The 23,845-nt window shown below is 49.6% G+C and overlaps 2 protein-coding genes across 16 annotated transcripts in view; one reads left to right on the forward strand and one right to left on the reverse strand.

Moving 5' to 3' along the window:
- Positions 1 to 2,039, reverse strand: part of NUP98 (nucleoporin 98 and 96 precursor) — an 81,703-nt gene extending 79,664 nt beyond the window's left edge. For 4 of the 5 annotated variants that reach the window (XM_015238498.3, XM_006203394.4, XM_031680930.2 and 1 more), the window contains exon 1: positions 1,680 to 2,039. The gene's annotated coding sequence lies outside the window, so the exon portion shown is untranslated. Of the gene's footprint in view, positions 1 to 557; positions 646 to 1,679 lie in introns of all 5 variants that reach the window. The other variant, XM_031680929.2, reaches the window with a different exon arrangement.
- Positions 2,040 to 2,075: 36 nt separating this feature from the next.
- Positions 2,076 to 23,188, forward strand: PGAP2 (post-GPI attachment to proteins 2). Of its 11 annotated transcripts, XM_072969334.1 has the most exons (9): positions 2,306 to 2,390; positions 7,562 to 7,722; positions 9,102 to 9,122; positions 12,056 to 12,230; positions 16,884 to 17,052; positions 20,769 to 21,021; positions 21,162 to 21,268; positions 21,868 to 21,976; positions 22,184 to 23,188. In XM_072969334.1, exons 4-9 carry the CDS (start codon positions 12,097 to 12,099, stop codon positions 22,312 to 22,314), a joined length of 903 nt encoding a protein of 300 aa, XP_072825435.1. In that variant the 5' UTR covers positions 2,306 to 2,390; positions 7,562 to 7,722; positions 9,102 to 9,122; positions 12,056 to 12,096; the 3' UTR covers positions 22,315 to 23,188. The 11 variants fall into 11 exon arrangements, with proteins under 11 accessions (XP_031536799.1, XP_031536800.1, XP_006203459.1 ...); XM_031680939.2 differs by lacking the exons at positions 2,306 to 2,390; positions 7,562 to 7,722 and adding an exon at positions 2,076 to 2,272; XM_031680940.2 differs by lacking the exons at positions 2,306 to 2,390; positions 7,562 to 7,722 and adding an exon at positions 2,076 to 2,272 and having other exon boundaries at positions 21,162 to 21,256.
- Positions 23,189 to 23,845: the final 657 nt, after the last annotated feature.

Genomic DNA, 23,845 nt, shown 5'->3' on the forward strand with positions numbered 1-23,845 from the left:
ACTGTTATGGGAGCTTGCAGGGGAGAGAATGCCAGGAAAGGCTTCCCAGAAGAGAGTGATGTTTGAACCGAGAAAATGTCACAGAAAATACACCCTGTTCACCTCTTGGTATTAAGGCTACAGTTCTCATCTTCTTTTATACACTAGTTTTTCAGTTTTTGCTTCGTCATCTAAACAAGAGGAAAGTGATGATCTGACTGATGTGAACAGACCAAAGTAGCAACTAATTCAATTTCATCATATCTCAATGAAGAATCAAAAAATAACTCTATCAAAGTATTTCCCAGTACCTCTTCCTGTCCAACCGCTGCTTTTGTTAAATATCCCAACCTCTTCCACCAAGTTCCAAACACACCGTCTGTCACTCAGTTAACAAGTGTTTCTTTCTGCATTTATAAGACCGTCTCAGTGAATGATCACTGCTTTTTCCTTTCTTCGTCAGCTTCTCCCCCAATAGTTTAATTTTCTTTCATTATTCTACTGCAATTCTTGAATTCAGTAACAGAGAGCAGCTATGGGTTCAAAGGTACGAGAGGTACAAAATGACTGCTGTGTACCTTTCTAAGTCTTGTCCGTATTTCCTGCTTTCTATTCCAATACTGTTGAAGATCACTAGCTGGATGCTTCCTTCTGAGTCTCCAGCAGCTGACACAAATAAAAATGTTAGATCTGGAACAGGAAACCAGCCAATGGCATGTAGTTTATCGATTCATTTCCAATATATAACATAACTGACATTCTTGAACCAACTTTTAAGTTTAGTTCTCATGGTCTAGGTTAGGGTACCACTAACGATGCTTCTGCCTTACCAAGAACAGAGCTGGTGGCAACTAAATCGGAAACGCTGTGGAAGACTATGTCTGCTTCTCACTACCAAATGTCCCCACCTTAATCCCTTCCACCCTTCCAAAGAGAATCCTCAGTAATGGCAAGCTGGAACACCCTTGGAGGGTGGTGTAGTAGAAAAATTTCTAGATTGAGTCAGAACTGGCACTGGCTAATCCTGTTTCTTCTCTGGGCCTTGGTTTCTCCAGCTATAAAACTTGCACGTGCTGTAGGATAGGGGGATTGACTTAATTTTTAAGGTCTTTATGACTATAGTAACCTAGAAACCTCACCTTTCTCTTGGTCTAGCTTTACATGGAACACGTGGGAGAACAGAAAATAAGCTTTCACGCCATTAAACCTATCTTAATTCTCAGATAGTGTTCTAAAAAGCTAACCAACTGCCGACCCACCCATCCTCCCCGGGGACTGCAAATTTCTCCTAGGAGAAGCCAAGGCATATACAGCTCATTCCGCACGACGGTCAAGGAAGTGCTGGGGAGACCGTATGCAGGGTCTTAAGGCGCTGCTCCCGCAAAGGGCAGGCCCACCTAATCACCACCGGGCAAATGAATGAGTACGACCAGCCAGAGAGACGCTCCCGCAACGTAGACTGCAATGCGAGACCCCGGGGCCCAGACTCCACGGATAGCGAATCCTTCCGCCGGCCCAGAGAGCCGCGCCTCGGGGCCACAGGTTCGCGGGCCCCGCCCCCTCCCTCAGGGCAGAAGGTGCGCGCTGGGGCGCGAGACTCCGGCGCTGAGAGGGCCTGGGACGCTCAGCGCACTCGCCCGCCCTGAGGGGAGGAGGAGCCTGCCGGTCCCCGGCCGCCACAACCCCGGCTTCCGACTTACCGCCGTGAGGTGGGGGAGAGGAAGTGTCAGGAGTGAGGGCCTAGGCCCGTCTGCCACCCGCCGCTCAGCGAGCAGCGCGCGGCCGCCACGAAACCGTCGCCACCTCCACCACCACCGATACCGACCACCGCTTCAGGCGCAGCGCGCAGAGGGCCCGACTGCGTCACACGCCGCCCGCCGTCAGGGGCTCGCTCCGGGCGCTCCGCCCACGCCGTCTGCGCATTGGCAGGCGCCGCCGCCACTCTAAGTCCGCCCTGTTACTCATTGGACCACGAGTCTTTTGAAACTGAACGTGAGGGCGGTCTTCGGGAGACGGGAAGAGGGGGAAGAGGAGGGACAGGAGGAATTAGAGGGAGGAAAGGGGAGGGTCGGTGGGAGGTTCATGGAGTCCCGCCCCTCGTCGCTGCGGTTGGCTAGGAGAGCGTCGTGACGTCACAAGGGCCCCTCGGACTGGGCTGGTGAGTGGCTACATCGGGCGGAGTGTGGGAGAAAAGTGATGACGCTATGCAGAGGCTCCGCCCCCTCCCATGGAGCGGAGAGACTCCGGCTGCTGAGGCTCGGGCCAATCAGAGTGAAGGCTCCAGGATGGCATGGTAACTATTCTACCCTTCCCTTGCCCTCGTCCGCGGGCGGTGACGGGAAGGCTCCCCCGCGATCCTGCCCCCACTTCCTGGACAGACCACAAGCGGAGCTAGAGGGCTCTCCTAGGAGGTCTGTCTGTCCGCGTAGCTCGCCTGCAGCTGCTCCGGGCCCTCCAAACCTGGTCTCCTTGTCTCCAGACCCGTCCCAGCCCCAGTACAACCTTTACCTCTCTGAATCCCTAGAATGGACGTTAGGAGCATTAGAGATGTCGTAAGGAAATGGCTCAGCTTAGGGTTTGGTACAAATGACAGTTCTCAGAACTTCTTTGCCACCTCTACTTTAGGAACCCCTACTTATTCTTAAAGGCCTGGTTGAAATGTTGCCGCCGCCTCTGGGATACACTTGCCCATCTTTCCCAGCGAGTTGAGGATAATGCTTGGGCAGGCCTCTGTTACAGCCTTGTTACTTTGTATTCTGTTATCTCCTTTCCTATCCTCTGTGCCCAGGATCTCGGAGCTCAGAGCTTCATTTTCATCTTGGTGTTCCTTTCTCCCCGGGCTTTGCCCAGAGCAGAAGCCTGATATCTCAAGGGGATGGGTTGAGCATGTTCTAGAAATTAGATCTAGTGACTGAGGGTCCCACACAAAATAGCAGGGACTGTACTGAGAAGGCAAAACTTACTAGGAATACCGCTCCACCACCCTCTCCTCCTGGGACATTAATACAAGATAGAAATGAGCTCTGCCCAAAACATAGATAAACCACTCTGGGTTTCCAGTGGTGGCAAGAGGTAACTAGTCAAAAAGTGGAGCAGTCATAAAGATAGGATGATGGATAGAAAAAACTTGGTACACTGTAGATGTTCATTAGATGCTTGAAGGAAGAAAAATATATATGAATGGTCAAATAATAAAGCTAGTTTAAACATCTGACTCCGGACACCTTCCCCTAGCTCTTCCATCCATACATCACTCTCTTCCCTCCACCCTCCCTTGCCTATACTCTGCATCAGAAAGCCATTAGCTCTACCTGAAGAGTTACAGTAGCTTCCTCACTGCCTTCCTGAACCTTTGATTTCTCACCTTCCAATCCTCAAATCCAACTATGTTTAAGCCTCTTCTCTGTTTATTCTGGTGTCCCTAAGGGCAGGTATACAGCATAGGCACACATTAAATGTTTGATGCATGAATGAGTGAATTATTTTCTTAAGTAGAATAGAAGCATGGGACTCGAGTAAGAGAATGCTGGGTTTAAATCTGAGCTCAGCCATGTATTAGCTGTATGAACTTGGGCAAAATTTTTAACCCCTCTGAACCTCAGTTTTCTTGTCTGTTAAATAGGGATAATAACTCTACTTGCCTCAAGAGTTGTGAGAATTAAATGAGATAAGACACTTGTCATGGTACCTGGTACACATAAGCCCTCAAAAAGTGATATTATTTGTGTTCTTTAAAAATGTTAAGGAATTCCCATTCTAAATATTCTACTACATGGATTCTGACACAGAAAAGGAGCTCAGAAATGTCTTGAGTGAGTAAGTGAGTATTTTCAGTCCAGAGTACTAGCAAGTGTTCAGGAGCTGGGCTCCTTAAAAGAGTATACTTGTGGGAAGACTGGAGGAGGAGACATTGGATAAGGAGTGCTCCAGGGGGGAATTTTGTGTGATCATGGTGATTTCTAAGTAGCAAGCACTCTTGTTAGGTACTCTGGTAGGTATGTGGCCCTAGGAAGGACTTCTTTGTGGGCCAGGGCTTCCTGGGCCCACATACTCTTACTCTGCCTTATTCTCATAACACCCTTTTTGAATCCCATCATCTTCCTTCTACTCTAATGCCAAGGAGTTTGCTGAGCCAGTCCCTGTCTTGGGCATCAGGAGCCCAGAGATGTCCACAGGTCAACACTGCCCTAGCCAAGTGAGACAGAGCTAAGTAAAGTTCAGTTCTGTCCTGGGAGCTCCCAGTCTCTCTTACACATGCCCTGAGAACTCACTCTATGCAGCTATGAGGGACTGATGCCTAGGGAGGAAAGAGACCAATAAGGGCTGCAGAATTATGAAAGGGCAAGAGACTTCCTTCTAGAGAGATGATTCTAGATTTCTTATATGGTACACTGGAAAGAGCCACAGAGTTAGACTCAAACAAATCTAAGTTCAAGTCCTGGGTCTGCTAGTTTTTAGACCTTGCACATTTTATTTAATTGTTCTGTGCCCCAGTTTCCTTGTCTATAAAATGGGCACAATAGTTTCTATTTAGGAAGGTGCTTGTGAAGGTCAAATAAGATCGTAGAATTTGCAAAGGATTGGGTCCCTGTTTGGCACATAGTAAGCACTCAGTAAATGTTGATTTCCTTCTTTTTTCCTATGACTGTATAAGGAAGGGTAATGTTTATAAATGGCATATAATTAGATTTTTATAATCTTGTGTGAATACATTTGACTTTTAACTAGAGCATTTAGTAAATTGTATTGAATGAATTTACTGGTATAGTTACAGTTTCATCTAACATTTTAGACTTTCTATTTGTCCCAGCTATTCTGTTTCTGCTGCTCTCTCTCTCTCTCTCCTCCTTTTTTTGTGGGGGGAGTGGAGGGGGTTGGTGATAATAACTGCCATTTATTGAGGTCCAGCTCTTTGCCAGATTTTTTTATAAAATTGCAATGTAGTTCACATAATATCACATTCACCCATTTAAAATGTACGATTCAGAGGTTTTTAGTATAGTCACAGGTTGCAACCATCACCATTGTTATATTCCAGAACATTTTCATAACCCCAAAAAGAAACCCCAGACCCATTAACAGTCATTCCCCATCTCCGTCTTCCTCCAGCTTCTCACAACTGCTAATCTACTTTCTGTCTCAATGAATTTACATATTTTGGACATTTCATATAAATGGAATCATACAATATGTGGCCTTTGTGTCTGACTTCTTTCACTTAGCATAATATTTTCAAGGCTCATCCATGTTGCAGCATGTATCAGTACTCCATTCCTTTTATTCCATTTTATGACTATACCATATTTTGTTTACATATTCATGAGATGGGTGGCATTTGAGTTGTTTCCACCATTAATGATGATTATTCCATTACTCCATTATGAATAATACTGCTGTGAACATTTATGTACAAGTTTTTTTGTGGATGTGTGTTTTCAATTCTCTTGTGTTTATCCCTAGGAATGGATTTGCAGGGTCAGGTGGTAACTCTATATTTAACTTTTGGATGAACTGCCAAACTGTTTTCCAAAGTGACTATACCATTTTACATTTCATAGTAATGCTTGAGGGTTCCAGGTTCTCCACATCTTTGCCAACACTTGTTATTTTCTTTTTTTCTTTTTTTAAATTATAGCCATGCTGAGTGAAGTGGCATCTCATTATGGTTTTTCTTATACATTTCCCTGGTGACTAATGATGTTGACCATCTTTTCACGTGCTTATTGACCATTTAAATCTCATTTCTTAGTCTTTTGGATTATTTCATTTTCCCTTTTGTGTCAGTTTGGAAATTAAATTCTTTTTCTATTATTTTAGTGATCTCCCTAGAAATTACCACATGCTTTCCTAACTTACTAGAGTGTCATGCTAATCAGTACCTTTAGAGGAAGGACAGAATTTGCTGAGAGGCAAAAAGATGCATTCCAGCCCAGATGAACTGGGAGAACAAAAATGTGGGACCGAGAAAGAGCTGAGTGAAAACTAGGACTTCATCTTAGAAGTGATAGGGGAACCAAAGAATGTTCTATAGAACAATGAAGATGTAATTATTATTTGAGGCAGAGTGGAACTAGAGTAAGATGGGTGAGCCTAGGGTGAATAGTTTAAAGCCATCCAAGAAGGATGTCTCTGCCTTCAAAAAGATCTCTGGGAAGAACACTCCTTCTCAACACAGGAGTTTCCTGAGGTTGCCAGGAGACAAGGCAGAGTTTGGCCATCTGTGTTCCTTTTACCTACCCCCCAGCCATGCTAACTCTACCCCACACTCCATCCCCAGCAATTTCTTCTACTTCTCCTTCTTCTTCTCCTCCTCTTCCTCCTCCTCCTTCTTCCTCCTCCTCCTCTTCTTCCTCTTCTTCTTCTTCCCCTTCCTAGTTTTTTTTTTAAGGGGGTGAGGTTGTTAATTAGGTTTATTTATTTATTTTAATGGAGGGACTGGGGGTTGAACCCAGGACCTTGTGCATGCTAAGCATGCACTTTACTACCGAGCTATACCCTGCCCCAGTTTCTTCTTGATGTATCTAAATCTTGCCCATCCTTCAAAACTCAGTTCAATTAAATCAATCGAACGAATATTTTTTAGGCTCCTACTGTATGCCTGTCCGTGGGCTAAGGTCAGAGATGTAGAAATAAATGGAACAGGTGGGGGTGGTGTGTTTAAATGAGCTCCCAGGAAGGTAGGGGAGACAGGCAACAAATTATTTTGCTTCATCGTGGACAGAACCCTAATAAGGGCGATGGAAGTCCATCTAAGGCCACCTGTGGAGTGGGGAGGTGAGCGGGTCATGGGGGATAGGGAAAGGTAAGGAGGAAGTTAAGCAAAACTTCACGGAAGAGGTGAGTGTAGCTAGAATGTAAAATATGTGATTTCTGGAGTAGAGGCTGGCCAGATTATGAAGGGTGTATAATACCACACTAAAGAATTTGCTGTTTATCCTAAAAGTCCTGGGAAGTTACTAAATAATTTGCAAGGGTGGGACGTGATCAGATCTGTGTTGTAAGAAGAGCCAATATGGCTGTAATGGGAAGGATGATGGAAAGATAGAGGGCAGTGAAGGAGTGAAGGAGATCTCCTACAGGAAACTTTCCCTGACAACTACATCCCACATTCACTTCCCCTCTTCTGCCTCTCACCTCTACATGCTCCTGGGGGCTGGAACATCACTGAAAACAAATGCTCAGTCATCTTGGGATATTTGGTATATGTATGTGGACAGGGAGGGCAGAGTGGTAATTGCAGCTGAAGCTGGAAAACGGTGGTGCTGTTTCAGGTACAGGCCTCTCTGGGGTGTGTCCAGGTACCAGGCAAACCAGCCAGGAGGGTAGGAGACACTGGAAGGCTTCAACAGCAGCAGTGGCTACTTGGACAAGAGACACATACCAATTCAGCACACACTGAGTGCCTGCTGAAGAGCAAAACTAGATGCTTAGGTGCTTGTTCCACTTTATCTGTAAAATGGATTTCATCACACTTACCTTATCAGATGATTACATGGACCGAATAAGAGAATGCACATACAGTCCCTGGCACATAGTAGGAACTCATTATTTTCTTCCACTTTCCCTCCTGTAAATCAAATAGGTGATAGACAGTCTTTCCAACTGAGTGGAAGAAACAGATTCAGAGAGCATCAATGACAGTTGAAGTCAACTGAGGATTTCCACGTGCCTGGCACACTGCTATATTACCTCATCTAATTCTCACAACTCTATGATGTGGATAGTCCTAAAACCAATTTACAGGTGAGGAAACTGAGACTTAGGAATGTAGGGTGGTGAATTGCCCAAATCACCAGAGAATTAAAGGTGAGATTAGAGCACCTCAAGTTTCAGGCATTGAGGGTAGTCTAGAGGCAGAGAAGGGACCTAGCCTAAGGGAATTGTATCTAGGGCCAAAGGGACAGACAAAGGGTTAAGACAGGGAGCAAAGGCCAGGAGCAGGCATATGGGAGTTGGAGCTAGACAAGCCCCAAGGAAGAAAACCTAAATCCAGTTATCAGAAATGAATGGGGGTGCTTCTTTCAGTAAAGTTTTACTAATTATTCTTTGCCCCTGGGACCTTAGAGGACAGGGTAGGGGAGAATTCAAAGTCAAGTAAAGTAGTTTTTAGAATGACACCTTCCCTGCAGACTCCTGCCAAGGGCTTGCCCCAGTTGCGACCCAGGCTGAATGAATGAACAAAAGTGGATGCATGCAAAAGAGCTCTGGCAAATTAATCTAATTTGAGCCTCCATTTCCCCATCTGCAAAGTAGTGATTATAGCTACCTTGTGGGACTAACAGTTTATAGAGATTAAGGGAATGGCCTCAGGTGCCAGGTTCGAGTCCTGGTTCTGACATTTACTAGCTATGTGAGTAGGTAACTTACCTTCTCTGTTTTCCATTGGTAATGTGGGGATATTAATAGTATCTACCTCATAGGGCTTTTTTGAGGATCAAATGGGATAACAAGTAAAAGGTAGAAAAGTGCCTGAGACACAAAGAGTGCTCAAAATGTGCTAATTATTACTGTGGGGATTTAAATGGGGGATAATGTGATGGTAATGGTGTCTAGCTCAGAGGTCCTCCACCTGCTACAGGTGCTCGGACAACCCCACATTGTAACTGTAGGAGAGATTTCTAGTCCTTTCTTTCCTTTTCCCTGTTGAGGTAGGATGGTCTTTACAAAGGTAGCCAGGAGTCCCCCTCACGTTCCTTTATGGGTCAGTCAGGGTCAGCAGGGAACTCTGGCTGGGGTCTGGTTCCTGGGAATCAGCGCTCTCATTGTGGGGAGAGACCCACGGCTGACGGCAGGAGAGCCTCTTTCTGTTCTGTGACAGACGGGACAGGGCGCCCTCTCCTGATCAAAGGCGGGTATAGCTCTGGTCCAGAGTTTCTGGAGTGATTCCCCACGGGATCTTGCTACCTGTAAAGGTTCTCTTCCCTTTCCTGAAATGCCCCAATTCAGCTCTGGACAGCAAAGTTTGGGGGAGGGGCACCGAGGCTGGGGCTAAGCTGGTTTAATGTTTCAGTAGGGCAAGGCTGGATAATTCGTCTAGATTGGGAGTGGGAGGTGGGTAGACTGCGGTCAGGAAATGAGAGAATTCAGGACCCTGTCGAATTAATTTTATGTTCTTTCAACAGGTGATGGAACGCCGCTAAGAGGTAAGGTGACAAGGTGACTTATCCAACGTGTCAAACCCAGGTGTCCAGGGCTCTTCTGGCTGCCCCTACGCCGACGGAATTAGTGGGGCAGACCGGGGCTGGAGCAGCATCGCATGAGGGGACAGCAGATTAAGCGGGGCAGCCTGCGGTCACGGGCCTCAGAAACGGGGAGGGGCCAGCAGTGGATCTGGGCGCAGTTTCCTCCCCAAGTTCCGCCCCAAGCGCGCCGGCCCCGCCCCACCCCCGGCGCTCGCCCACCACCTCCAGGGCCCGGCCTGGGCTTCCCCGGGGTGGCCCAGGCTCCCGGCCTGCGCCGGCACGGCCTTCTCGCCGCCACAGCCTGGGTGAGTATGGGGATGGGTGTGCGAGACTACCGGACAGCCCCACTTGGGGGAGCTCCGCCACGCGGTCTGGCCTCCGCAGGGCCTGGCCCCAGGCTCGGGGGCGGGAGGGAGGGGATCCCAGTGCCTGCCCAGGAACTGCTGCTGTCCCAACTGACTGAGCTGACTCCTGTCTCCTCTGCTCCCCGACTTGGGCCCGGTGTTCTGGAGTGAGCCTCTCCCTTCTTCACTCTGCAGGGACTCCTGGTCCTGATTCTTCCTTAGGTGCCCAAGGATGAAGGTTAAGGGGTCTTGGAACTCTGTAGATTAGTTTGAAATCCCAGCTCTGCCAGCTATTAGCCTGTGACCTTGAGAAAGTGTTTTTAACCCCCCTGAGCCTCAGTTTCCTCTTCTGTGAAATGGAAATATACAGGCTATAGCGCCTACCGCATAGAATTGTAGTGAGGATTGAAAGAAACAGCGTTTATCCAGTGCTGAGCAGGGTGTTCATACTCAGAAAGCACCCAGTAAGTGTGCATTTAAACCGGAGGCTGAGAAGATCTTTTGGGATCTTTTGAAATAAGATAGGGGTACCCCTAAGAAATCAGTTTTCAGTTAATTGGTATCTGTGTGGAAGTTAGAGTTGGTTGGGGCTGAATGGCTGCCCCTCAGATAGTGAGCTCCCTGTCCTGAGGCCTGGGAAAGTACAATGACCAAGTTGGACTGGCCTTATTAGTAATCCAAACCACATGATCCCCATGTTGCACAACTGGGAAAACAGTCTCAGAGTGATTAGGTGACTTGCCCAAGGTCACACAGCCAAAAGGGAGGTTAGGCATACTTCTGAGAAGTAGAACAGACTGTTCCTTAAACCTCCTTATCAACTCCTGCCTTGGGAACTGCCTGCTCATTCCCTAAGGATCTGGTTTTCGGTTTGGGGGTCCTAGTGATTCCTGAGGGATCCAGAGCAGCTGGCTTTAGAGAGGGATGTTGGAAGGGGGTACTACCATTATAGCCACAGAATCTCGGTTTGGGCTGAGTGGAGAAGGTGTGTGGGAATGATCCAAGGAAGGTATTTGCTTTGGGAGGGCCACCAGGGCCACTTCCACCTCCCCTGGGAAACTCCCAACCCCTAGAAGGAGAAAGAAGCTTGAGCAGTTGAGGCGGGCTGCCTGCTGGAGCCTGGAAGAGAAGTGGGTGGAGGAAGTTGTATGAGAGGCGACTCCACCTGACTTGCTCTGGAATGCCAGGAGGCCGGCCTTCCGGTGGTCAGGGTTCTTCCTGAGGTTGGGACTAGAAGGGAGAGAGTCCTGAGGGCGGGGCCAGGAAGAGTTGGGACTTGACCTGGCAAGGCCCTGGAGTCCAGAATGGCGGGTTCTTTATGTATCTGGAGTCAGCCCTAGGTTGGCAACAAGAAACCTGAGTTCTGAGGATGGCTCCCCCTTAGGCTCAGCATCTGGCTTTGAGGGAGGACCTTCCTCTCTCTGTGTCTTGGTTTCTCTGTCTTTACAATGGGGACAGAGCTGACTGACTCATCTATATAGGATGTGGTTTTATAGCTTTGCTTCTCCTATGGACAGGGTATCCCTTCACTTTCCCCTCCTAACTTGACCTAACCCAACCTTTCTGCCCAGAACTCTGGCCCAGAGAGGAAGGGGTCAAGGAAGGTCAGAGTTGCAGTTCTTCACCCTGTGAGCCCCACATCTCCCACTGCTGGCTCTTCCTTCTATTTGCTATGTGATCCTGAGCCAGGGTCCTGCGCCTCTCTGGCCTCACCTTCCCTTTCTACACTCTGAGGGGGGCTGGGCTAGGATTGCTGGGGTATACTTAGCTATTATAACTCCTGACCCTAGATACCCTCATCTGAGCAGGGGGCTGGGGGGTGGGGCACAGTCCTCAGGAGCCCTTGCCTAGTGGACAAGCCCCTGGGCACTGGGAAGCCTCCAGAAGCTGACCAGGCAGCTCTCTCCAGCAAATAGCAAGCCCAGGCTAGCACCAGGCCTGATTCTGCAAAGCCTTTCACCCTCAGAGCATGTGAGGCAGCAGGCGGGGACAAGCAGGGGGTTGAGGTTCTGCAGGCTTCCATGGAGTCTTTGCCGCTGTGGACTGTGGCACAGGCACACAGAGCCCACAGAGCCTGGGAAGGGACTGAAGGTGCAGAGGGGCCCTGGGCCGGTGGGTGAAGCAGTGTGAGCTGATGGGGGGCCCTGAAACATGGAGGCTCCAAGGCCTGGGGAGGAGATGGGCCATTCTGTCCACTGGGAGGTTTTAGGATTGGTTCCTGAAACAAGAGAGACTAGCTCCACCAGCTCCTGTAGTCTTAGGCCTGTCAAGCCTGGCACAGGTCTCCCAATCTATTCAAGCTTGGTCTTAGCACAGATTTCGTTCATTATCTTTCCTCTGAAATTGAGGGTGAATGTTCTCATGGGATTCCAAGTCTGTCTTCCTCATCCAGGGCAGCAGCAGTCCAAACTTAGGGGCTAGGTGGCTTCCTTCTCACACTCCTCACCCCCATAGCACAGCTAGGCTGAGGACTGAGCACAAGGGCTGGCTTCACCACTGAGTCCCAGCCTTGCTCCCATGGGCCCTGACAGCACACCACTCTATCCCCAGGTCTGACAAGATGTACCAGGTCCCACTGCCGCTGGACCGGGATGGGACCTTGGTCCGGCTCCGCTTCACTCTGGTGGCCCTGGTCACGGTCTGCTGTCCACTTGTCGCCTTCCTCTTCTGCATCCTCTGGTCCCTGCTCTTCCACTTCAAGGAGACTACGGCCACACACTGTGGGGTAGGGCTTTGGAGGAGGGGTACTGATACCTCATATTCAGGCCCAATCAGATCTATTTTGGATCCTGATTCGACTGTAATGGGGTTAGCCATCAAACATACTGGGCTGCTGGGGGGGATGCTGCAAATTGAGGTCCCAAGGATTTGTCTCCCTCCACCTTCCATGGAGGTTGCTGGGGGCCAGGGTCCCTGAAGTTGGGCAGCCCCGGAACCCAGAATCCAAACCTTACTTCGCAGAGGGGCAGATTGAGCAGCCCCAGGGTTTTCTGGGGGATGGAGAGAGAATAAGACTGGGCTAGAGGACACTTGGGGCTTCTCAGTGTGGCACTGTGGAATTGTGTGTATATATATGTGTGTAACTGTGAGGGGTGTGACTATAATGGCTTTGGGTGGCGTATGTGTGTGAGAGAGACCGTTATCTGTGCCCTTCTGGTTGGGGACCTGACTATGTGTATGGATATGTGTTCTGGGGTTTCCATAGGTGGCCATATGCCCTCTGGACAGGGACATGGGGTACTGGGCCAGGAAGAAAGTTGTGAGAGTTCTTTCTCTGTAGGTTATTGGAGTAAATGGGGTGAGACTTGTGTGCACCTTTCTTATCTTCCTAGTTCATCCACTGACTCTGTATATGACCTGAGACACAGAGACTGAGCCTCAGTTTCTCCATGTCTAAAACAGGGTTGATAATTCCTGTCCTCCTCCTTCTCAGGGTTAGTGTTGGGCTCCAGAGGAAATAGGAAGGTGGTTCATGGAATGTAAAGGATAAGGAGCAGAAGGAAGAAGAGGAAAAAGAGACTGTTGGGTTGGAAGGCAGGGCAGGAAAGGAAGTTAGCCTAGGGTCTCTAGGCGGGAAAGTGGCAGGTCCTGGGCACAAACCCTTGGACTAGCCTCACAGAGAGCTCTAAAGGCCTTCAGTCAGCTGAGATTCTCACCTTCCTATAAAGAGCATCTGCTCCAGAAAAGGGGTTCAACTAGGAGTGGTGTCCGGCTGGTAGGGTTGGGGGCCCACTTTTTTTTCCTTTTATATCTCTTATAATTTGGGGGTGGGTAACTAGGTCTATTTATTTATTTATATTTTTTTGATGGAGGTACTGGGGATTGAACCCAGGATGTACTCTACCACTGAGCTATACCCTCCCTCCTCTTTTGTTCATATGACTTGAAGTTTTCCCTCTTCTCAATTTGTTAATGGGTGGATGTGGGCCTTGAGCTGTGGGCAGCCAGTCTGATGAGGCCCAGGGCTGGGAGCTATCAGAAAGAACAGGAGAAAGAAAGAAAGAAAGAAAGAAAGAAAGAAAGAAAGAAAGAAAGAAAGAAAGAAAGAAAGAAAGAAAGAAAGAAAGAAAGAAAGAAAGAAAGAAAGAAAGAAAGAAAGAAAGAAAGAAAGAAAGAAAGAAAGAAAGAAAGAAAGAAAGAAAGAAAGAAAGAAAGAAAGAAAGAAAGAAAGAAAGGAAGAAAGAAAGAAAGAAAGAAAGGAAGAAAGGAAGAAAGGAAGGAGAAAGAAAGAAAGAAAGAAAGAAAGAAAGAAAGAAAGAAAGAAAGAAGGAAAGAAAGAAGGAAGGAAGGAAGGAAGGAAGGAAAGAAAGAAAGAAAGAAAGAAAGAAAGAAAGAAAGAAAGAAAGGAGAAAGAAAGAAAGAAAGAAAGAAAGAAAGAAAGAAAGAAAGAAAGAAAGGAAGAAAGGAAGGAGAAAGAGAGAAAGAAAGAAAGAAAGAAAGAAAGAAAGAAAGAAAGAAAGAAAGAAAGAAAGGTAGGAAGGAAGGAAGGAAAGAAAGAAAGAACAGGACTGGAAAAAAAGAGGGTGACCAGGTGATCTGAGGGGGAGGATCAGAAGGGTCCATACAATAGCCTCTCCTGACCTATTTCTCACCTTAGGTAATACATCAAATGTTCTATTACCCTGGTCAGCTCCTCTTCACCCTGCAAGACCCTGCTCAAGTTTCTCTTCCAAAAAGCCTTCTCCAGCCTCCCTGGGGCAAGCTTAATCACTCCCCGATCTGGGTGCCCACAGTTCCCTGTGTTCTCTCCTAAAGCGTTCTATCATATCATGAGTGTGTCTTTCTTCCCTACCAGACTGGAAGCTCCTTGAAGGTGGGTACTGCATCTGAATCAGAAAGTATTTGCTGAATAAGTGGATAGGATGCCTCCTCCCTCCACCAGCCCAGTGCCCTGGGAAAAGGAAGGCATGATATAATGCAGTCATTGTCCGTATAGAAAATTATAGTATTTGTATAGCATATGGAGTTAAATGGAGTAGGCTGTTCGCTCTGGTCCTCATGGCTGGCTCCAAGGGCTAATGGGATCAATAACCTCAGCATACCTAGAACCCATTCTTGGCATGCTAGTTAGGGAGCTAAGGCATAGGTAGTTGCTGGAGGGTTACCTGGCCCTCTGGGGCAGGACTAGGTCTAGTGGCCTGGAGGGTATTTTGTCCCCACTCCCTGGGACTACTATGGTGGATCCACCTGGGGATTTTCGTACATGCTCTGAATTTCTCACCCAGAGTATCCCAGGAATGGCCAGCCTGAGGAATAAAAGAAATAGCCTTAGTCTGACACTTCTATAGTTAGATGACCCTGCCTCTACTTGCACATCCCCAATGATGGAGAGCTTCTTTCCTCCCCAGGCAGCCTGTTCCAGGAGACTTAGTAACTAATAATTAGCACGCTCTTTCTCATAGTGAGCATATACTCTCTGGTGAATCTCTGTCTTGGCTCTGGCTCTGCTTTGGGACCCTTAGAGCTACTCTTTCCACCCGGCTTCCAGCTGGTCCTGCAGAGGTGGGAAGCCAGTAATGGTGGGGGAGGGGTGTCCCCTGATTTTACTCTTCTTAGGTAGCATAGCTCCAATTCCTTCAGGCAACCCTTACAAGACATGTGCCCCTGGACTTGGTCCAGTTGATCACTGTTTTTTCCTACGCCCTGATGTGGGCATAGAACTTCATATGCGTTGGGAGGTACAGGCAAAAGCAGGACTGTTCCATTCCTGTTACTGGCTATTAGACCTCTGTTAATGCAGCCTGAGCTGCCATTAGCTGTTTCTGCAAAGGTACAGGCTGGACACTGATACCTCATATTCAGACCTGTCTAGGTCTCTTTTGGACCCTGAATCTATTGTCTAAGCTAATCCTAAATCTAAGATTAGCTAGCTCTCTGGTGGGGCCTAATAAACATACTCAGTCCTGCCTCAACAAAAAGGGGAGAAATCCTACTCTGCTTTCTCCCTTTTGCTTCCTAGAAACCTGCCTATATCCCTGGACTCAACACTCAGAAAGGGCCCCACCCCCATCCCTGGCAAGGAAGCCGCTGTGGCCTGACCTCAGCCACTATCACTTCTTACCTTTGCAGAGTGTTCTGGGATTTATGACATGGCTTTGTTGGTCCTGGGAAGGCTGTGTGCCTGGGCAGGCGTGGAGATCTTGGCTCTGTGGGCGGGAGGCAGGCCCTAGAGAACTGGGGGTGGGACCCTCCAGTCTTAGAACAGTCTCAGTCTGGCTAGAGCCCTCAACCCAAGCCCTGGATCCTTCAGCACCCAGTGTGAGTGTTGCTTAGTGCGCCCACCCTGACCCCAATTCCCTGATGCTGAGCTGGACTAGTGGAATAGGGTCCCCTTAATGGAGGGAGGTCTGAGTCCCAGGGGAGATTTGGTCCTAGGCTTTTAATACAAAGCCATCTCTATCTGCCTTCCCAGGCGGGATCCCAACTTGAGGGGCCATGGTGGTTGGGGCATTGGGGGTGGGAGGAGGGAGTTCTCTGCCCAGAGGGAGAAGGTAGTAGAAGAAGCCCAGCTCCCGCAGCCTGGGTCTGTCCTTCTTGGGTCTGGCCCAGCACAGCAAGCTTAGCCCAAGGGGAGAAGTTTCCCATGACCCTCAGATTCCCCAGAACTTTGGACTGGGTGACATGGTCTTCTCAGAGAGGAAGGGGGTAGAGGTCTGGGCCTCCGGAGGGACCCTGATATCTTGAGATCGAGGTACTGCTGGCCTGAGACTTGGATCATTCTGAGCCTGGGGGTGGGATGGCTGGCAGCCTGTGGCCCCACCAAAATAGGTTCTGGGGCACTTCCATTGTTCCTAGTTGAACTTGGGTGAAGAGCAGGAATGTGGTCAGACAGGGTCAGTGGGAAGGCTTGGGCCAGTTTGAGCCAAGGGGCCTTTGTCTAGGTTACTTGGCCTGAAGAAAGCCTTGACTTGCAGCCTTAAGCTGTCAGGTGGCAAGAGGCCTTATTCCTAACATTTGATCCTGGCATAGTTCTGGGCCTCAGTCTTCCCTTATGTGGAATGGGAATAATAACCCTTTCCCCTCTGATCTGTCTCCTGAGTGGGTATGAAGGTCATGAGAATGAGGTGGGCCATCAGAATTTCCATGTCCAGGCCACTGGGAGCCTCTGTTCTCCAGGCTTTTCAAGAGGGGAACCTACAGTACCAGGGTGCCAAGGGGATTCCTAAGAGCTAACCCTGCCTATTTCTGCTGCTCTTGCCTCATCTCTCTCTTCTCCTCTTCTGCCCTATTTTCCTTTTTCCCTTATGTCCTTTCTACTCTGGCTCTTCCCTATACCTTGAGGAGCCAGCTCTGGAAAAGGTCTCACTTTCCTAGGCCCAGGTATCCCACCAGACCCCAAGTTGCATCCCTCGCCCTGCTCGGGCACCACTCCCTACAGGATGTTCTCTGCGGCCTCCCAGCCCTTGGACACCGAGGGGACTGTGTTCCGGCTCCGCTTCACAGCCATGGTCTGGTGGCTCATCACTTTCCCTGTGTTCGGCTTCTTCTTCTGCATCATCTGGTCCCTGGTGTTCCACTTTGAGTACACGGTGGCCACTGACTGTGGGGTGAGTCCCAGGCTCCCCAGCACCTGGGTCAGGGCCAGGTCAGGAGATGGCAATAAGGGTGGAATCAGAGAGTAGGAGAGAAGGCGGAGGGACAGAGAGAGGGGAGAGGGGTAAAAGGATGGTGAGGGGAAAGTTAGAGAGTAGGAGAGAAGGCGGAGGGACAGAGAGAGGGGAGAGGGGTAAAAGGATGGTGAGGGGAAAGTCAGAGGTAGGGGAAATTTGTGGAGGAGACTCATGGAAAGTAGAGTCACAGTCCTCCAACACCAGAAGAGGATTGTAGAGGGTGCAGGGAGCAGAGGTGGCGTGGGGGAAGGAGGGGAGTGGGACTAGGTAGAAGAGGTCGTGAGAGGGAGAAGGGGGCTGAAAAGAGACCAAACTGGAAAGGAAGCTAGGACTGAGGAAGTAACATGCGACCAGGAGCCAGGAGAAGTAACAGGTGGCTTTAGCCCAGACTAGGGGCCTGACCTGGGAGGACTCCTAGCCCTGCCCTGGGTACTTCTAGCTTGGTTTCTTTTCTGGCAACCTCAGGCTCCACAGCCTGTATCCACTCAGGGCTCTGCCAGCTAGAAACCTAGGAGTTCCTGCCTCCAGTAGCGGTCCACCGAGCCTTTCCTGAGGGCCCAGGGGTGGAGGTTCTGTATAAGGGGCATGGAATTGAACATGGACTTGCCCTTAGCATCTTATTCCTACAAGAGACACACCTAGGCACAGACAGTCACAAAACAGTGAGATAGGATTCCTTTTGTGACAGAAGGGAGCACAGGGATGACGGGGCCCAGAGGAAGCACTCAGCCCAGCTTAGATGTTGGAGACTTCCTTCCTGGACAAGGAGGAGTTGTTGCTGTGGGAGTGAAGAAGGATCTCTGTGAACACCAGGCTGACAACTTTTGATTTTATCTAGAGGGCAACGAGGAGTTTTGGAAAGATTTTAAGCAGGAAAAGAACATGATCAGATTTGAGTTTTAGAAGACCATTCTGGCTCCCTGAGTAGAAAACAGATTTAAGGAGAAGGGCAAGAGTAGGGAGTAAGGAGCCCAGTGCAATAGCAAATGGTACTGGGGAGACCAGAGCTAAGATGGGGACTGTGAGGATAGAGAAGAGGGGATGGAGTCTAGAGAAGAGTAGCAAGTAGGATTGACAGGAATGGAAGTTTTTTGTCCAGTTGGCAAGGGGTAGGGGTTGGGTGGGCAGTAAGGTAGACAGAAAAGTCATCCATAATTTCAGAAGACTTTTATCTGAGGCCAAGGGAATGAATCTCTAATGGTGAAACATGAGGTGCTATGGTAGGGAATGTTTTGGACCCCCCCCCTTTTATACCATGTGAAATTCTGATACAGTACCCTGCCATAGATCCGCTGAGCCTGTCCTCCAGGCCAAAGGGTTTTTATTCTTAGGGAAAGGGGTTATATTCCCATCTCTCAGTACCCTTAGCTCTGGGCTTATGGGGATGTTTGGGGTGAGCTGTGTACGTGGACTCTGATAGCTCCTGATATTGCTTGTTGCTGACATAGCTGGTGAGTGGGGAACTTGTGTGCTTGGGATGGGGGGAATGCATGTATATGAGTATCTATACCTGATTATGCATGTGTGTGTGTGTATGTGTATGAGACAGAGAGAAAGAGAGAGAGAGTGATGGGAGAAGCAATCCCTGCTCCTAGAATCCTGCCCCTACCCCTAATCTGAGAGGAGCTTCTGAGGATAGGACCCTAAATCTCTCATCCTCCTTAGGCATCTCCCAAACTCTCTGCCATCTCAAGCCTTTACCTATTTCCCAGTATCAATCAGGACTCTGGGCCCTTGAGTGCTCTGGGCCCTCCCAGCCAAGCTTTAGATGCTGGTACTGTTCCCCTTAAGTAGCTGAGATTGGGGCAAGAACTTTCAGAATAAATATTCTAGGAAGTGGAGGCAACACTCCCACTAACTTTACACACGGGACCTACTCAAAGAGGCAGAAAAGTCACATAAGGAGGCTTGAGGGGTCTCAGATGTGTCTGGTGAAGATACAATTCCCACCTCTCAGTCATATGCCAGCCTTCCCATGTTCAGTAGCCACATAGCTCACAGCCTATTTGCTGGCTTTTCAGGGAAGTTTGTCTCTAAAAAGTCATCGCTTGTACCCACTGTGCACCAGCCACTGCAGATGCCTTTAGTATTCATTATATTTAGTATTCACCATCACCCTGCAAGGTAGGTGATGTCATCTCTATCTTGCCAATGAGGAGGTTAAAGCTCAGGTGAAGTGACTTGCTCAGGGTCACCCAGCTAATAAAGGCAGAGCTGGGATGCGGGACTAGGTTTGTGTGACCCCAAAGCCTCCATGCTGCCTCTTCACTGATTATGCAGAGTGAATATCTGAGTCTGGTCTCAAGCTATGATATCTCAAGCCATGGCCTTGAGAGTTTCACCCTCTCTCCGAGAGCTCCGCACTTAGCTTCCTCTGACAGAGCTGAGGGGAAATCTATCTCTGTTTCTATGAAGGCTGTGAAGGCCCTGGCTAGTCCTGCCGCAGGCACACCCCTGCCCTGCTAGCTGCATCCATACTTGCTTGCCTTGCCAGCCATCTTAGAGACCCATTCAGCATCTCCATTGGGAGAAAGGAAAGGATGTTCCAGAACTTCATCTCTGAAGACTGGCCCTGCCGTAGTGACAGCAGGGTCATTCCCTCTCTGGGTTGCTGAGCTCTGGCACTGCTCTGGCTGTTGGTGAAGGTCTGAAAAGTCCATGGAAAGTGTGGGCAACAGGCTGGTAGCTTCCATGGTCATGGAATCTTTTTAGGAATACAGATTCTCAGATTCCAGACCTTCTGCCTTCTCACACAATCCCAGATGAGTTGCATGTATATTAAAGTTTGACAAGTACTGCTCTAGGCTGGAGTCTAAGAGATCCTCCTCCCATTCCCAGCCTTTCTGTCCCCATCAAAACTACTGTTCACCCATCCCTCATTCTCTCCCTCCCATATAAAAAAAAACACCAGTCTTTGCAGCTGTGTGGTATTATCTCCTCCTTACTCAACTGTAAAGAATGATACTCTAGCTCCCTAAGAAATGAGGAATTCCAGGCTTTGAGAAAGACAGATGAGAGAGATGCATAAGAACAGGGTCATTGTATTAGACTACCCCAGGTTTGGAGCACCCACTTTCTTAAACATGATCAGAGTTGGGGTACTCTTCTGGCCCAGCTGCTCTGGGATCTCACAGTACCCTCTACTGCCTTGGTACCCCTGACCAGAAGAACAAGTTTCTCAGAACAAGAAATTGAGAGCAGTCAGGAACAGCTCAGCTGGGCAGTGAATCCAGCACTGTCCCAAGGAAGCTTAGATGGTCTGTGACTCATTTCTGCCATTGGGACCAAATCTGGGTTGTGGGCTCATGGAACCTCCCACAGGGGTATATCAAAGGCACAGCTCTGTGCTATGGGCTCGAGAACCTCTTGTCTTGTCTACAGCTTTCCCAGCCATGTGTAGGGAGATGGACAAGGTCCTATATGCCCCTGCACAAACCTCAGGCTGGCTGAGGAATAAGAAGCAGGCACACTGGGGGCCCAGGCCCTGGAAGGGGAGGTCTCCCTGGAGAGCTCTGGGGGAGCTGAAGGAGGACTTCCTAGAGGCTGGAGCAGAGTCTCCTGAAGGCCAAGGTGATTACAAGAAAGATCTCAAGGTGGGCAGGGTGGGTGGGGCTGGCAGGGGGCCGGCACCCAGATGGGTCACAACTCTCTAGGTGCCCAATTACCTGCCATCGGTGAGCTCGGCCATCGGCGGGGAGGTACCCCAGCGCTACGTGTGGCGCTTCTGCATTGGCCTGCATTCAGCGCCCCGCTTCTTGGTGGCCTTCGCCTACTGGAATCACTACCTCAGCTGCGCCTCCCCGTGTCCCGGCTACCGCCCACTTTGCCGCCTCAACTTCAGCCTCAATGTCGTGGAGAACCTCGCGCTGCTAGTGCTCACCTACGTCTCCTCTTCCGAGGACTTCAGTGGGTGCCCAGACAAGGGAAGGAGGAGTGGGGAAGGGTTCGGGGAGGGGACCCCCCACCCCCACCCCCCCACATCTTCTGACACAGGGCTTTCAGTACTCCTTGCAATGCAAGCTCCCAACCTTCCTTTCTCCCTCCAGCCATCCATGAAAATGCTTTCATTGTGTTCATTGCCTCATCCCTCGGTCACATGCTGCTCACCTGCATTCTCTGGCGGCTGACCAAGAAGCACACAGTAAGTCAGGAGGTACGGTCTACCCCTAGTGGGGCTCCAGGCTGCCCAGAGGAAAATGAAGGACATTTGTCCTCGGGTTGCCAGTAATGGTGAGGTGGAAACTGGAATTCTCATGGGAACTTGGGCAGGGGCTGGGCTTGGGGACAAGTGGAGGGTGATTGATCAGAATCTAGGGCTGTGTTGGGTAGTATGGGGACTGGAGAATAGAAGGGAGGAGACTCCAGATGGAGGTAGAGTGAGGGGCAGCACCCAAGCTGCAGTGGGTTAGGAACACTGTGTCAGGGGTAATAACTCCCATGTCCCCCGCCCACACACACACACCTTTCTTCTCCCCGCAGTATCTGGAGGTCTTGGGTTGGTGAGTAACTCCAAGTAACTTTCATACTCCATTCCCCCAAAGTGGGAGGGACAGGGACCCCACTGCTCCTTGGCCTCATTATACCCCCAAATGCAGGGAAGTGAAATGCCCATCATTCCTGCTGCCCCTGCCTGTGCCCTCCTTCCATGAGCGAGGGAGGTAAGACAGCCCTTAGGAGCTGGGGCTAAGACAGGAGGCAGTCCACACCTATCCAATAAGCTGTAGAATGTCTGATCACGAGCCCTTCCCCTAGGATCGCAAGTCCTACAACTGGAAACAGCGGCTCTTCATCATCAACTTCATCTCCTTCTTCACCGCGCTGGCTGTTTACTTTCGGCACAACATGTACTGTGAGGCTGGAGGTGAGGCCAGGCTAGGATCCATAGGTGGTCACAGTGGCTATAGGACAGAGGTGATATTTTGTATAATGTGCAACATAGCAGTGATCTTGGGGACTGCCTGCCATTGTGTTCCCTGTGTGGTGATGCGGTGGTGGTGATTTCTCAAGAGGTCCCTGGCGGGTGGGGAAGGAGGCTTACCATACCTTGTTCCTTGTGTCCTCACAACAGTATACACCATTTTTGCCATCCTGGAGTACACCGTTGTCCTAACCAACATGGCATTCCACATGACGGCCTGGTGGGACTTTGGGAACAAGGAGCTGCTCATTACCTCCCAGCCTGAGGAAAAACGGTTCTAAACCCTTCTCTCCTGCTGGGGAGGAGGCCCACTGCCCAGAAAGGAGAAACAAAATACCACTCTGGCCTTCCCCACCCCGTGTCCTCTCTGGGCCCTACTGAAGCTGGGGAGAAGGGAAGAAGGGAGGAAGGACACAGGACAAGGCTTTACCCAGCCCTGCTGGCTTCTCCTTCCCCCTACCCCACTGGAAGGTACAGGGACCTTCAAGCAGCATCACCCTTATTTGAGATGCAAGAAGCTGAGCTGGCAGGAGAGCTCCACCACCTGGTGCTTAAAAAAAAGTCCTGAGGTTCATAACCACCATCTGGTTCTTTGCCTTTACAGAGCCACCTCTTGCTGAGGTCAGGGACCACTGAGCAGTGGCTGCTACCAGAAAACCACAGCCATTTCTCCCCACGGGGTCATTCACTTGACTAATGTGTCTCATGATCTACTCTGCACATCCAGGCCTATGACCACAGTCCCCTGCTAAGGTTGCCCAGGTATCCTGGTCCTGACTTCACCTCTGATATGGTGTACACCCTTCCCCATCTGCGCCTCCGTGTGTCTGTGTGGATGATGCCAGGGTGGGCGGGCTGTATAATCCAGTGGCTCTGCCAGTCTGTGCTTATCCCTGTGGAGGTGCTGTTCTGTACCTGAAGAATGACCAGCTCCAGAAAAAGCACTGGCTTGTGTATTATTTCCCATCCCTTCTGAAACCTCTGACTTATAGACTCTTTCTCCTTGGCAAAGGTGTTGGGTAAGGGGTCAGAGGCACAGACTTCTACCCCAAAGTGGGCTCTCTGGTGTCCTTCCAATCCACCCTACTGCCTAAGGCCCTGAGGTCTTTTGATTGTACCTTTTATTTCAAAGGACAATAAATTCTTTTTTTTTTTTTTTTTTTTTTGCCAACAGTCTGGGCTAGGCTTTCTTGTTTTGAGGCTTGTGTCTGTTTAATGGAAGTGAGGTGAGGGACAGGCTCCAGGATGGAGGGAAGTCCATGGCACGGTATGATCCCTGTGGCATCCTCCCACCCCCCTTAGGCCAATAGTCACCTAAGACTGGCCCAAGCCTCAAGTTTTGATGAGCAGGAGTGACTGAGTTATTCCTGTAATGACTCCAGGCCTGGAAGCTGGGATACCTGGGGAAGTCTTAGGTTGAAACAAAGCCCTGAGTTCCAGCCCTGACTCTGTCAGTAAAGATTTGTCCCCTTGGGAGTATAAGGGTCAGCTCTCGGATGTGTGACTGTGAGAGCACCTGTCTGCAGGCTGATGGCTTTCAACCTCTCCCTTTCTGGGCCCTATATCAGGAAGTTTTCCCTCATACTTTGCATCCCAGTGTACTACAGACTCTGTCACTGGGCCCCAGAACAAGACTGGCCCCTCCAAGGGAGCCCAGAGCTTTGTTAGGGAAATTGGGGGGTGGGGGGACCACAATGAAGCCTATTGTCTCCTGTCCCCTCTTGCAGGAAACAAAAGGCGCCCAGTCTCTGGGGAGCCCTAGCCCATGCCCTGCCCCTACCCAACCCCCAATGCCCAACACACAGGGAGGAG

Source organism: Vicugna pacos, chromosome 10 (assembly GCF_048564905.1).
Source record: "Vicugna pacos chromosome 10, VicPac4, whole genome shotgun sequence".
Classification (NCBI taxonomy): Eukaryota; Metazoa; Chordata; class Mammalia; order Artiodactyla; family Camelidae; genus Vicugna; species Vicugna pacos.

Coding starts and splice junctions, on each gene's coding strand:
- PGAP2 (XM_031680939.2), top strand. CDS start 2,176: ATGACGCTATGCAGAGGCTCCGCCCCCTCCCATGGAGCGGAGAGACTC. Junction 17,053..20,768: donor CGGTGGCCACTGACTGTGGG/GTGAGTCCCAGG, acceptor ACAACTCTCTAG/GTGCCCAATTACCTGCCATC. Junction 21,269..21,867: donor AGCACACAGTAAGTCAGGAG/GTACGGTCTACC, acceptor CCCTTCCCCTAG/GATCGCAAGTCCTACAACTG.